The 15440-nt window shown below is 44.6% G+C and overlaps 1 protein-coding gene across 12 annotated transcripts in view; it reads left to right on the top strand.

Annotated features, from left to right (window-relative positions):
• Positions 1–15440, top strand: part of DMD (dystrophin) — a 2018590-nt gene that overhangs the window by 1960551 nt on the left and 42599 nt on the right. For 10 of the 12 annotated variants that reach the window (XM_043570317.1, XM_043570315.1, XM_043570318.1 and 7 more), the window contains 2 exons: positions 164–229; positions 2842–3000. The exons of the other annotated variants lie outside the window; for them this stretch is intronic. In XM_043570317.1, coding sequence (XP_043426252.1) covers positions 164–229; positions 2842–3000 — 225 coding nt within the window. The remainder of the gene's footprint in view (positions 1–163; positions 230–2841; positions 3001–15440) is intronic. 12 annotated transcript variants of the gene reach the window in all.

Here is a 15440-nt window from a genome sequence, read left to right as displayed (position 1 = left end):
ACTGCCTCCAGAGGTTAGGGCAACACACACATCCTTTAATTTGAAGGAGTCCTTTCTCTTCTTGACATGATTTATCCTTTAGTTTTCAGGAATGTTCGATTAGGTCTTGAATAGATTCTAAGAAATCACATAAGTTTTAATGAGCTTTTACGTTTTTTATCAGGCTAGCAGAAATGGAAAACAGCAATGGATCTTATCTAAATGATAGCATCTCTCCTAATGAGAGCATGTAAGTATCCTGTCTCTTTTTACGAAATGTTCCTGACGATGAAATTGCTTTGAGGGCTTTAGAGGTAGGGTAGCGCAGAAGATAGGAGTTAGCGTGATAGTCATTTGCTCTTTCAAGGAACCGCTCACTTGCTTTTTTTCTTTGACTCTTAACAACCCGACAGGGAAGGAGCTCATCCAAGAGGTGGCCTTACTGGCAATCCCAGAGTCGCAAAACCAGTTTGCCTTACTCTTATTTAATATCAGACCGTCACAGGCTGCCCAGGTGCAAATATGGAAATTGTGTTAAATGCTTAACCTTTGACGGAACCTGCCAGATATTTAAAGGGATTGGGTATTAATTTTTAAAGTGACGGCTGAGTGGTATTTCCTCCACTCAGGGGGAGTGGACATCCAACCTTGGTACAGTTGGATGGGTATTCCCATCCGGCAGGTTAGTTGGGTAATTTCCTTCAGAGATCCAAAGTGGTAGCATCTTCGCTAGCCAAATAAGGCGAGGCAGCCTTGCGAAGGGTTTCAGAAGCAGGAGCTCAGATTTAGGTCGAAGTTTTTTAGTGGGATGATAAGCCAGGCCTGTCAAGGAGAAGCACACAGCTATGGCAGGGAAACAGAGGCTTCATTACCGAGTAAGGGAAGTGTTCACAATGAGGAACACACAGAAATAGTGCGTGAATCAAGGGCCTGAGGTGGAGGGAGCTGACGAAGAAGCTAATCTGAAGGAAAAGATAAGGACCTGCGAACTGAAGGGATACCTGAGAGAGAGAGAGAGAGAGAAAAAAAAAAATCTAGTCAAAGCACAGTGATGCCTTTGGTAAGTTACAGATGTCTCGCCACTTTGTCATGGAGAATCTAGACAAAGGGAAGAATGAGGGGTCAGTCTACTCTGTCGGTGTGGCACCTCCCGGTCACACTCAGATGAGGCAAGGGCCTTTACGAGGATTAGGCTGAGGGAAATAGTACCCGAGTGGCATTTATACGTAATCGGTTATTGAAGACGTGAGAACAAGTCATCTGGTAGATAAAGGCGATCACTTTCAAAGGTGAGTGGTGAATCAAGTCGACAGTCAGTCATCTGTTTATGACTGAGTTACTTAAAACCAGACCCATCTTTTCCCCATTCGTAACTGTGGTATGTTCTCTTTCTCATCCACGGGGATAAGTATCAGTAGGATTACGATAGGAGATCCACTGACAGGAAAACAGGTGGCCAAAGAATCAACCAGACGTAAACGGCCTGGATGGTTTGCTTCTTTGGGTCGCCGATTTTGATATGAAATTAATTCAAGTTGTAGCCGCATTATAATGGCCCCCATCCAGTGGCTGCCTGAGAGAATAGTAACAGAAACTTAATTGTAGCTCTGTTGTAATTAAACATGGGACGTTCTAGCAATAAAATTCCAGAATTTGGGAAAAGGGAGGGTAAGTTGGGTAGTGAAACATCCTTTTACAATTTTTAAATGAAATTTAGCTTTAGCTCCTTCTGAGGACATAAAATCCATTTTGACTCCGTGTTAGGTGATAAAATCCTGATGTTTTGGGGGCAGGTCTGGGGAGGTGGTTTGGTGCATTGGGTGACTTCACGTAAATGTTTGTTCTTAACACCCAGTAATGGTTTGTAGTCCACTTTTCACTTCTCAGCCAATTACCTGGCTTGACAGACCAAAATCATTTCGGGCAGGAGGATTTTTGCCTAAATACCTGAGCTGTTTTTCAACTCAGAAGACTTAGGGGGATATTAACATATCATCCTGCTGTCTAACCAGAAACAAAGGGCTTTAGCCTCTCGTTGAGAATAGACCCGAGGTTCTTACAACTTAGAGGCACACAGGCTTCCAAAGAGCTAGCAGCAATACATTTGGAAAATGATTTCTCCCGTGTATTAAAGAGTTCTGGTTTTACGGAGACACCGCAGTTGCTTCCCCAAATTGTGAGCCTTTTGCTTCTTGGTTCCTGAGGATCAGTCCTTAAAAGCTGTTCCAAAGAATAAGTTGTTCAGGCTTCTTTGAGTTAATCATCCTAATGGCTTTTTTCCCCCTTCGAATTTTTGTTTTTCTATTTGAACAATAATTGAGTGAAACCATCATTTGTCTACAGGTTCGTTATTGTTACCGTCTTGCCTCCATGGCTTTTTGAGCTCAAACCGACTTACCAAAGCAACCCTTTTTGGTTACTTTGTCTTCCCCTTAAGAACATACTTATGATGGTAAAGGCTGCATTTTTTTCCCTGGTCATTATCAACAATAGCATGGGTCAGTGAACAGGTTTTCTTGACAGGCTTCAGTGCTGGAGCCATTGTTCTGTCTTTTAATATTTGTTAACGATTGGTTGAGTGGGCAACGCAGAGTCCCAGTGTGTCCGTAACCCTGCCGTTCCTTTACCCATGTAAATAGGCCACGTTCGCTTGAAAATCTGAGTAAGCGGTGCTTCGAATTCTCACCAATAAGACGGTAGATCGCAGCCTCAAAAGTATGCAAGTGTCTTAAGAAACAGGAAGAAGGGTCTAATTACTTGTTAAGAGCAAATGTTTCTATTTTTAAATACACACCCGAGTCCCTGACCCCCCAGAACAAAATAAGAGGGGAAAAAACCAAAACCTTTGATTTTATTTTCCAGAGATGATGAACATTTGTTAATCCAGCATTACTGCCAAAGTTTGAACCAGGACTCCCCCCTGAGCCAGCCTCGTAGTCCTGCCCAGATCTTGATTTCCTTAGAGAGTGAGGAAAGAGGGGAGCTAGAGAGAATCCTAGCAGATCTTGAGGAAGAAAACAGGTGAGTTTTCTTTCTAGCTTTGTCATTGGTATGCAGAGCGCATACACGTGCACACGTAGAAAAGCGCCAGGAGTCTTCACTTAGAGTCATTCTGTGTCTAACTGTTTTCTGCGATAATCTGTTGAGCTCCGTTTACAGATGCTCTCTCTCTATGAATGCAATAGTATAATTAAGAAGTCCTAATTGAGGGCTGAAAGGAATTAATGCTAATGGTGGTGTTTGATTTGTTGCATGTGTTTCAGAGGCTTTGATTTTATATTTGAGCCTAGAATTTAAGAGCAAAGCAAGTCATTTAATTTCACGATTATACGACGGGTACATGTATTTGGCCATATTATTTACGCCACGGCGTTCAAGAAAGTAGGCTCGTTGGCTTTGCCTCATTGGCGAACGAATTCACTCATCTTATTTTTCATCATCGGCCACAGAAATCACGTATGCTCACCACCAGAGCAGATTAGTGAGACAATTCCGGTTGTCAGTATCATCTGCAAAAGGTGTTCCCAGAAGAAAGGAAACTGTGTAGAAATTAAAAGGCTAAAGAAAATTCACCCTGTCTGCAGGGAGGACAAAGATGTAAAACTCTGGGATTCTGTGTGGTGTCAGGATAATAGAAATCATTGGACTTTCACTTTGCTGTTAGATTTATTATCTCACAGATCTCTTGGTTGAGAAAGGCTTTTACATATGATCACTTCTAACTCCCTGTGCCTTCTTTAGACAAATGCCACCAGGCAAGTCTTTAAAGGAGCAGTTGCTCAAATTTGTGGGACTCGAGTACTTTCATCTCTGTGATTTAGCCCAAGGCTCCAAAACCTGTGAATCTAGACAGCTTGGTATGTCTGCGAACCGGTGCCCTCGGGGAGTATTGTCACCTCAAGATGAAAACGCAAACTGCCATTCATCCATTGCTTTCTGCCGCCACTGCCCACCTTCTAGCTCTTAAAACCCCCGACCTGTGGCCACGCTCCTTATCCGGTGGGCTTCCCCTCACTGCCTCTCTCACCCCTCCAATAATATATCCCCCATACGGACTTGCATTGTGTATCTTTCCAGGACCCTCATGGCGTTCATTGTTTGTTGGATTTCTGCATCGAGGAAGACAAAAAGCCGGCTTTTCGGCTGGGCCTTTAAAACCTTCCAGAATTTTCTCTTCCTTTTACAACATTATCTTCCTTTCTACCTGTGTTCCGGCCACACTGCTCTAGCAACCGTTTCCGAGTACATCCTGCCCTCATCCACTCTCTGGGTCACGCGCAAGCTCCCTCCCATATCTGATGAAGGAGTCCTACCCATGTTCCGTGACCTTCCTCAAAATAATCTCCACGGAGCCCTGTTAGAGCCCTGCATTTGGAAGTAATAGATCTTTTGCCTGTATTCTCCGAATATTGTGAATCTTTCTCCGAGAACTCCCTGATGGTTTGCCTCTTTGTCAGTGATGCCCCGTGTGGCGCCCTCCCCCCAACCCGAATAAGACGGGGAGGGCCTTTGGGCCAAGGACTGGGTCTTAATCCTCTTAGTGGTCCCCTGCAGTACCTAGCATGGTTTGAAGACTCAGGGGGTAATCCTGGAATGTTCGGTAAAAACCTAACTTTAAGAATACTGAACGTTTTGTTGGTTTCCATGGTAACCTTATTTTTGGTCTCCTTTGGCACTGAACTGGCACTGAAGAGTATCCTGATGAGTATCCCTCTGTGTTAAACCTGCAGTTATTTCAGGGGTCAAAGTCAAATTAGAAAAAGTTGGAATTGGCATTGTAAGTAGCATTTGACGCAACCCAGGAGTAAAAATCGTTTTGTACCATAAGATTATTGGCACTGCGCAATAGATCTGTCTGTGTCATCGGGCAAGAGTCTGGTCTTGTTTGTTGTTAGCACACTTTGCTTTCCGTGCCATGACAGCCAGGGTAAAGACTAGTGATAAATGTCATTTGCATATCGTTTCATCATTTCCGGAGTGCTTGACTGTATTTTGGGCCATTTAATCTTCCTTAAAGCTGTGTGAAGAACTTAGATGGGAAGATGCTGGTTCACAGAGGTTCAAATGGATTGACCCAAATTTCACACTCAGCCAGTGGCAGAACCAACCTCAGGCCCAGATTTTCTGACTCAAAAATAGCCAAGTGCCCCTTGGACCAGCGAACAAAAAAGTCATTCTCTGTAAATAGAATTTGTATAGAATTGTCACATATTCCCTGGAATGGACCTTGACGTGAGACCATATTATTTTTTTTTTATTTTTTTAACGCTTATTTTTGAGAGAGAGAGAGAGAGAGAGAGAGACACAGAGCATGAGAGTGGGAGGGGCAGAGAGACAGAGGGAGACACAGAATCTGAAACAGGCTCCAAGCTCCGAGTTGTCAGCACAGAGCCCGACATGGGGCTCGAACTCATGAACCAGGAGATCGTGACGTGAGCCGAAGTCGGACACTTAACTGACTGAGCCACCCAGGTGCCCCTGGAATTTTTTTTTTTAAGTTCATTTTTTTATTTTTGAGAGAGAGAGAGAGAATGCACACGCGCGCGCGCGCGCGCACACACACACACACACACACACACACACACACACACACACACAAGCATGAGTGGGGAGGTGTACAGAGAGAGGGAGACGGAATGTGAGGCAGGCTCCAGGCTCTGAGCCATCAGCACAGAGACTAACGTGGGGCTCAGACCCTCGGACCACGAGTTCATGACCTGAGCTGAAGTTGGATGTTTGACCGAGCCATCCAGGCGCCCTGAGACAGTATTATTAAGGACTAGATAGACATGAATAAACCAGTTCGTGTACTTGTGGTGCAGGGATCACTACTTTATCCTGAAAAATATCCAAGATCGTTCTACAAGAACGGGATGGTTTATTCTGTGAAAGAAAGACATTACACCAGGGCTCCTCACAGCTGCCAAATGAAGAATCTGATGTTGATGGAAGTCTTACTATAAGTTCTCTTGACCTTCAGGTAAAGGTCAGCCGGGTGAGTTTCTTTCTTTCTCTCTCCACTTTGTCCCATTTGCACGTCCTGCCACATTCCAAAGAAATGTCTCTGCAGAGTGAAGGGTACACTGTCTCCTGAAAGGACACTCTCTGGGCCATACGATCAGACAAATGCAAGCGTACTTGGAGAGAAAGCGGGAATGGAAATTTAAAATTGAGATTGTCCCATGTCCTTTGGATGTATGTTTATTACCGTATCTATGTGTATTTTGCGTTCGTTTGTTCTAACCTTAGGACTACTCTCCAAATAAGTTAGCAAAGGAAAGGGGCTCGGAGATCACCATTTCCGATGAGATACGGTATGGAATTCTGTTGTTTTTCATGCCACCTGCCCCCATTCCCCTTGGAAAGGAGAGAATGCCTAATTTAGAAGTGTCTCCAGGATGTCTTATCTCTGCCTTTAGGATTCCATTTCTCTTAGTTGCCACACATAGCATTCAATAAATATTTGTGGAATGAATGAAATGAAGCTGCATTTAAGGGTGGCCCTCACACATGAACTTTTGACTAAAATTATTTTTAAAGCCGGATTTTGTAGAGGAATGCCTTTTAAAAGCTGTTCTTCTTCTTGCTTTTCAGAGTCTTTCTTTTCCCAGGTTCCTTGATTAGCACCAACTGTTGCTTTCTCATTAATTGAGCGTCTTAAACATTCGTTTGCCAAATCCTAGGCCGTGTACGTCTCTCCCATTCTCTTGATCGTTGGTTCATACCACAAATGTAAAGTGAGAGCCCTGAGCAGAAGCTAAATCTGACTCTGAATTTTCTTGATAGCATCTCCTAAAGTTGGATGACTAGCGGCTTTACGCAGTCTTGAATGTTTCCCTTCTGCAAAATGTCTTGTGCTCGTTCTGCAGATCATGCAGACGGTCATTTGAGTGAGATCGGTCGGACATGAGAATTTTATCCATTGTGTGTCCTCAGCATTGCGGTCTGAGTTCGCTTTTTTACTGCAGAGACTCAAAAGTCTGCGGTCTCCTGACGGAAATCCACAGTGTCAAATTGCAGTGTACTTTTCTCTGCACCGTCCAAATGAAGTCAGACCTGCTCTGAAATTTTAGGTGTGACCCTAGCAATGAAAAGGTAGCCTTTACGAAAGACCCAAACTCATTGTCATCCTGCTGCCTGCATAGCAAAGTGATTAGATTGTCCCCAAGGCTAGAAGGAGAGTAAATACTAACTAACCTGATTCACTGTGAAGTCTGAAGTTAATTACAGTTGTCAGGAGATGTTATATGACAGCAGGGCGCCCTGTGGATTCCTAGTATCTACTCGGTGCCTTTCGTAGGTCTTGTTTTTGGGCAAACAAGACAGTGTGCAGTCTCCGTTTGAGTTTCCCTTGCCCCTTTTCACTCCTCCAGTGATAACGCCAGCTTACTAATGTTACATTCACGAGGATTCTAGACTGGCTACTTACAGCACAGAGTTGAACTGGCTGGAAATCACGATCCTGTTGCTTTTACCTTGTAAATGAGGGGACGACTTGGGGCCCGGGGCTGGCCTAGTCTCCGCAGTCTACTTCACGCGACTTCAGTAGGGCTTTGATGGTAAGAGTCCCCAGTGATGGTAAGCACACGGGCAAGACGACAGGACGCTGAGGGGGATCAGGAGTGGCCTTGCCAGCAGAAGGAGGAGCAGAGGGGGTCAAGGTGAGGAAGAGCAGGGAATGTTCGGGAAACTGCAAACAGTGGTGTCACTTGTGTGATGAGGCAAGAAACGGGAGACGATGAGGCCTCACGAGTGGGCAGGGCCAGGCCGGGAAGGGCATGATGCCACCTCACCTAGGACTGGGAGCCACTTGGGCCTCAGCCAGGCGTGGTGCTTTTAGATTTATGCTTACATCCATCACTCGGGCAGCTGTGTGGAGGGTGACCTTGAAAAGAACTCTACTGGAAACAGTAACTCAAATCGGGAGGTAGCATGGAAACCCACAACAGAGATCAGTGAAGCCTCAAGAAAGAGAAATGGGGCAGACAGGCTGAATTTGAGTGGTATTTCTGGGCAGGGGCAGAGCTGCTGTTCGAGGGATCTGGGGACGGAAGGGACAAGCCCCAGGTCTAGAGGGCACCTGGCAAGATGATGGTCGTTTGCAGCTGGGACTGACGATCCAGGCGGAGGACAAGTGGGCCCCTTTAAATGGTCTATTTTTTAAAATTTTTGTAATGTTTATTTTTGAGAGGGAGAGTGTCAATGGGGGAGGGGCAGAGAGAGAGAGGTGGAGGATCTGAAGCAGGCTCTGAGCATCAGCACAGAGCCTGGTGCAGGGCTCAAACTCACAAACTGTGAGATCATGACCTGAGCCGAAGTCAGACGCTTAGCCGACCGAGCCACCCAGGCGCCCCATGAGCTATATTTTTAAAATAAATACAAGTTGGTAGTATTGACACTGTCTATAGACGTCCTTCCTCAAGGGTCAGGTGGCTGGAAGACAGGGAATGGGATGTGGGAGGGCTTGAGTTAAGGGGCTGGCGACACATCCCCGGGTTAATGTCTGACAGTCAGAAATGCAACTGTGAAGCTTCCAGAGATAGTCACCAGCTCCCAAGTAGCACTTGAAACCACAAGAGTGAACTTTGCCTACCCAGTGTGGTGGAAGGACGACTCTGGGCTTGGTAGAACTCTGGAAGATTTGAACGTGAAGATGTCTGTGTAACTACCTTTCGAAAAATAGGTAATCACGCACATGAAACGAAATCCAAATAGTTCAAACATGCATACAGAGAAGAATGAGTCTTTCTCCAACTTTATCCCCTGGCTGTCATGTTCCCAGCTCCAAAGGTGTTCGTTTCTTGCGTTCTTAGGTATCCTTCTAGCTACTCTCTACACGTGTAATTGTTGGCCAATATATCGGTGGTCGTTGGGATTATTTCATACAGTAATGCGGTGGAGGGGTCGCCTCGGTCTTCTCTTTTTACTTAACAATCCCGAGTAACTTGTACACGCTGGAAGAATTTGCCAGAGGAAGAGGGGAGGAGAACTTGGGAATGATGGAGCGAGAGTGGTTATGGGCACAGGAGGAGGTGTGGGTTTGAATGGGAGAAGGGCCACCTTTGAAGACCATGTGGGCGATGAATATTAGGGTATGGAGCGGGGGTGGGGAGGAGAATAGAATGAGCCTTCAGCGTTTCTAACTAACCAGTCCAGTGAACTCAATTTCCTTCAGTCTGTCCTGAGTTCATCCAAACAAAGCCCAAGGGGACCAGTTCATCCTCACCGATTCATGGAAGGGGATGGCTAACCCAGAAGGACAACTTATGTCTCCCTTGTTCCTAGTTGTCTTTTTAACTGTCTAGCTGTACAACATGTGTTACTGGTGCCTTAAACCTCTTCGGGGGGACACCATCGCATTTATGTACAAACGCTTAATCTATTTAAATGGGGAAGAGATGTTCAGAGACTGAACACAGGTCGCCTATCTCACAATCACTTATCTTAGAGGTCAGAGTAAAAGTCACTCAGTCGTCTGGTGAGCTTAGGTTCTTGGCGTAAGAAACGGGATAGTCATGAAGGACTCGAGGAAAAACCAAGTACCCTTCTGGTGATAGGAATATTCAGGAATTACCGGTACAGCTGCCCTCTCCCTCGAACAGGCTGGATGAAAGGTAAAGCTCTTATGATCCAGTTTGCCTTTTTAGATCCCTCAGCAACACCCTCGTCCCCCTCTTGCCTCACGTTGCAGTGTCATCCTACTGCCCTAGAATTGATTGTGGTCATGACTTTCTTTAGCTGCTTTCCAGGCCCGAGGATAAAATTCCAATTCAGTTCAGCGGATAGGTAGTGAACGCTTAATGTGTTTCGCAAACTGCCAGGACTACCGAGATGAATAAGCCGCGGTTCTTCCCTTCCTGGAGCTCAAAACTGAAGAAAAGGCATTAAAACACAAGTAACTAATTGTAAACCGCTAATTCTGACGCATGGTTACCGCTGCTCAGGGGGCACAGAGGTCAGTGATGAAGGCTGTCGGGAGGGATTGGAGAGACCTTCGAAACTGGAGTTGAAAATAAAGACCAAACAGGACTTTCCCAGCACTTTTCTACTTTGTGCTGGAAAGGTAGTGGAACCATGTCACTGAACGATGGCCAGGGTCTGAGCTCAGGATGTGGTGGTCAAGGGAAGAAGGGAGGAGGAATGGGAAGGTCACTGAATGAATGAGGCCACAAGGGAGATGGAAGAGACAGCAGTTGGGTGGTTTGGACATTTTACATTGGGGAACAGGGAGGTATGATCATTCAGAAACAAGCAAAAGAACACAGTACACACAGGAAAAGCTACTGATGGACGAAGGTCAATGACTAGAGAAAAAGACCTGTGGCCTGGGCCTCCTGAGTTCTGTTTGTCCAAAGCGATTCAAGGGGCAGTTTGCTCTACTGATTTTATGTATTAGCTCTCCAAAAAGGATTGGAAACAAACAAAAAAAAACCAATAAGATTCCCACAGTCTAACTAGTAAATCATTGAACATAGAAGGGATAGTTAGTATAGTCCGTGGGATAAGAGGAAACATCATGATGTATCAATCTCTTAATGTTGGAAGAAAGAAGCATGCACCTTCCTAAGGAAACACCATCGTCCTTGGCTGTAAATAGGAACGACAGTAAAAACAGAGCTGTCATTTAAGCGCCATATCCTTGCTAAGGACAGGGACTGTTCTGGGTACATGTGCGATCTTATTTAATCCTTACAATGACACTATGAAGGAGAAGGTGCTTCCCAAATAAAGACTCATTGGCACCCAGAACAAAGGACACATCATAGAGCTAGCAAGGAATGGGGCTCGGGTTGAAACTCGGGCGGTCCTGGACTATTTTTTTTAATTTTTTAAAAAATGTTTTGAGGGGGGGAGAGAGAGAGAGAGAGAGAGACAGAGTGTGAGTGGGGCAGAAGCAGAGAGAGAGGGAGATCCAGAATCTGAAGCAGGCTGCAGGCTCTGAACGGTCAGCATGCAGCCTGATGCGGGGCTCGAACTCATGAACCGTGAGCTCATGACCTGAGCTGGAGGCGGATGCTCAATCGAGTGAGCCACCCAGGCGCCCCAGCAGTCCTGGACACTTAAACAGTGTTGACACTTGACGTAATCGCTGGCTAGTGTCCTTATCAATACTTTTATAACAGAGGCTGAAAGAAATTTTTACGGGGTTGCTTCTAGTGCCTTTGATAACTGTGGAAAGCTTAACATTAAAGGCCAAAGAAATGATGACATTTCTCCGTGGAAGAAGGGCACTGTCGCCTAAAATGCTGTGTTTTGCAGAATACCTCTAAGATACTCTTTAAGAAGTGATTGCAGGGACAGATAAGCTCTGGAAACACTTGCCTTGGAAAGTCATGATTAATTCACCTTTGCCTTGAGGGGTCGAGAAGAAACAGGATCAGATTTGTTTAATCCAGTATTGACCCCTCCTTGACCTCAGCCGAAGCCGTCATGTCCTGCGGCACACAATTTGGGAAGAAATTCCCATCTGTACTGGATGTGAAAACCAGGCAACGAAACAGTGCAAGTGGCTCTCCCCCGTGGTTGGTGAGAAGTCTACAGCTCTTGTCTTTTGGGGGCCATTGGAGGAAGTAGCTGTAAGAGGTGTCTGTGCAGACGAAGCCTGGATTTATCTCACAGCGGTTATTTTTGATTTGCTCTAGTAGTGAGGCCGTATAAATGCAGACACCAAAATGATTTAGTCTGGAAAATCCAAAGATAGGTATTAAATCCTCTCTCGTGGCCATAGGAAGTTCTTTGTACTCTTTTCGTGGAGTATCCCAGCGAGTAACCCTGGCTTTCCAATCAGACTAATTTAAATAAGAACTCCCACCATTTACTTGACAAAATTAATTTGATCCATGGAGTTCGTAGATGTTCTCATCTGATTGAATTCTCAAGGATGTCCACCAACGAGAGTCACTTCTACTTCAATCACAGTTGCTGTTGAATCTTTTTTTTTTTTTTTTTTTTGAGTAGTGAGATGCAAAGGCCCGTTGTTATTTGAGGCCGCTCCTGGTCTCCGAAATAGTCAAATGCATATTACCAATTCACAGGAAGACGTTTCTTCTGTGACTTGTAACTGAAAAGCTGATGCAGTGTTCATTTCGACCACAGCTTAAGGGGTAAATGTAAAAGATAGGTCGCGGGGCGCCTGGGTGGCGCAGTCAGTTAAGCGTCCGACTTCAGCCAGGTCACGATCTCGCGGTCCGGGAGTTCGAGCCCCGCGTCGGGCTCTGGGCTGATGGCTCGGAGCCTGGAGCCTGTTTCCGATTCTGTGTCTCCCTCTCTCTCTGCCCCTCCCCCGTTCATGCTCTGTCTCTCTCTGTCCCAAAAATAAATAAAAACGTTGAAAAAAAAAATTTAAAAAAAAAAAGATAGGTCGCTGCTATGTGGCTCAGTGGAATGCTACTTGAGCAAGCTGGCTTTTTTTTCTGACACTGAAATGTTAGAGGGTAAACGGTCACTATACCCACATCGTGTGGCTTAGGACGTTCCAGTTCACGGACCCCGTGGCTGATGGAGACATGCAGGAGACTGTTGAAAAGACAGGTCTGAAGTTTGTAAGAGCAGTCTGGATTGAGGACCAGTGGGTTTGGGGGCGTGTGGGGTGGTGGCCTTGGGGGAGGCCTCGGGAGAGGTTAGGGGCCTCCTAGGGGAAAAGATCCATGGAAAGAAGATGAAGGATGTCCTGGCGTACTTGATTGTAATTGGGTATGCCCAGTTAGAAATGGGCTCCTGGCGTGTGCTACTGGCTAAGTGGATGGCTTCTGCAGCCAACTAAACATCCTTCTTCCTTCTTTCAAACCATCTTTATAATTACAGTTGACTCTCTTTTTTGCATCTCTCAATTCTGGGTTGCTTACGGTACCCCCCTGACTGCTGACTTTAGGGCATAAATAAACCCCTATGATCCTTTCCCTTTAATTTCCTGATAAATCAAAGTGATTTTTTTCAAAGATTGAACTAACCTGGAATTTGAGCTTTAGCACTGAGCACCATTCCCAGCCAATGGGCATTAGGGTAAGGCTTGTCACCATCCCACCAGAAGGTGAGGGACAGTGTCTCATACATCTTTATCTCTGTGGTGCTGGGTGTACAAATACGTGTTGGGTAAACGAAAGGATGCATACCCTTTGGAATATTCCTGTTCCAGGATGGGTTTGGGGGCGTTGATATTTGGCTGTCTTCCTTGTTTTTCTCCTCTCTGACGTCACTGCTCTTTCCCCGGACCTTTTATTATGCCTGTTTAGGTCGTTCTATCATTTTCCATTCGAGTGAAAACAACTAAGTTGTGGAGGTTGACCCAGACTTGAGCATTTTCTGGGCTTATTTTTAGGCTCTTATCAAAATCCATCATTTAAAAGTATTGAGAAGTAGCTGCATAGCTAATTCTGCAGGCACGTATCCACCATTTTTTTCTTTTACGTAATGGCTTAAACTTGATTCCTCCATAGTAGCAGAGGGCATTAGAAAATTATTCTGCACTGGGAAAATACCTTGGGTGCTATCAGAAGAGGATTTTGAATTTAGAACTTAATTTTTTTTTTTTTTTTTTTAATCTCAGTGAGGGAGAGGGAATCTTTAGCAGGCTCCGCACTCCGTACAGAGCCCAATGCAGGGGCTCGACCCTGTGACACTGGGGTCGAACGCCCAGCTGACTGACCCACCCAGGCACCCCTAGAACTTAATTTTTTATAAGAGCTTTATTGAGATAAATTCCCATAACCATGCAATTCACCCATTCAAACTGTAGAATTCAGTCTTTAGTAGTATATTCACAGAGTTGTGCACCCATCAGCACACAATTTTAGAACAATCGAAAAGAAACCTCTACCCGTTTTTAGTCACTGTCCATTTCTCCCAAGACAGCCTTGCTCCGGCCCTAGACGGTCGCTACTTTATTTTCTGTGTCTATGGATATGCTCATTGTAAACGTTTGATACAAATGGAGTCCTACAGTATGTGGTCTTGTGTAAGTGGTTTCTTTCACGTAGCATATTTAGAGAGACATGTATGTGGTAGCATGTATTAGTGCTGAATTCTTTTTTATTACCGAAAGATATTCCATGATACAGACATGCCACCATTTTCTCATCATTCGGCAGGTGATGGACAGTTGGGTTGTTTCCACTCAGTGGCCGTTATGGATAATGCTGCCAGGAACATTCGTGTACAAGGACTGGGCTGGCTTTACAGAAATGATTCTGTAGTTTCTGTCATTGTAACAGAGGAGGCCATAGGATCAGATATGGCAAGAGTATAGAGCAGTACATGCCAGGGAGTGAAGAATAGGCCATCAAGATGAATTTACTAGGAGAATTTAAGGCTGAGTCTAACTACTCATGAGGGACTCAAGCTGGGACACACAAAGCTTAAAATTATGATTCTCCTAGCGACTGTTACGGCTTTTTGCTGACCACAGACAATGAAAGTTTGATACTTGACTGTATTTGTCTGAAAATTGAAACATACTTCTCCCCAACGGTAGTATTCCTGGGGACTAGATTCCTCACTTCTAAAACCTCTCCGATCCTAGTGTGCTTTTTGAATGGTGAAGAGTAGCCACTGTCATTTTTGTTCTGGGTTTTGTCGTCTGCCTTATTTCCAGGTATACAGTTAAGATTTTTGATGACTTTTTTCTCTTCTTTTGTTGAAATTTTGATTAATGTATTTATTCTACAGACGATAGTGTGTTAGTCCCCGATCAGGAATTTGTGAAAAATAGGTCACTGAAGATAAACTAAAGCCAATGAATATTGTCAGGTTCTGTTAGAACCCAAGTAAGGTATCCCCTGATGTGTCAAGGGCATATCCCCAAAACAGAGTACATCTAGATACATTAACCCTGTAGACCTGGTCTGAACATTTTATGATCAGTGGCCATAGTTTGATGATTTTAAAGGAAATCTCTTCCTAGTGATTTTAGCTCAGTGATTTTATTTTGCCTAGGTGCTCAGCTTTGATACACTTGACTGTAGCACAGATGATGGAAAATACAAAAAAAAAAAAGGCCAAATTCTGGGGTTGGTGCAGTATTGACTGGGGGGCCGGGAGCTAGAAGTGATGTATATAGAAGGGAGACAAATACTGAAGAATCCATTTCTAAGCACTGTATATGTTTATTTTCTGCCAAGCTTTAGTTGATAGCTTTCATTTCAGATAATTTATTATTATTATTTTTTTTTTTTGGTAGGAAGCTTTCAGCCCACCGGATTTCTAAATCTAAAAAGTACAGAATGTAGAGAGAAAGAAGTAATAATAATGAACGGAAGGAACTGGCCATGGTTCTGAGCCATCTGCACATACGGAATATGGGCCACATACCGGCTCATTAATGCCTAACGCTGATGAAACGGGTCCTTAAGTCATTTGCCTAGAGAGTCAGCAAATGGCAGAGTCGAGTCGTGAATCAGGGTCTTTCTGATTCGAAAACCATGCGCTCAAACCATGTCCTTGTTTTTTAATGTTCATTCATTTTG

Source organism: Prionailurus bengalensis, chromosome X (genome assembly GCF_016509475.1).
Source record: "Prionailurus bengalensis isolate Pbe53 chromosome X, Fcat_Pben_1.1_paternal_pri, whole genome shotgun sequence".
Lineage (NCBI taxonomy): Eukaryota > Metazoa > Chordata > Mammalia > Carnivora > Felidae > Prionailurus > Prionailurus bengalensis.
Note: the sequence above shows the minus strand (reverse complement) of the source record. Positions and strands in the feature narration are given on the sequence as shown.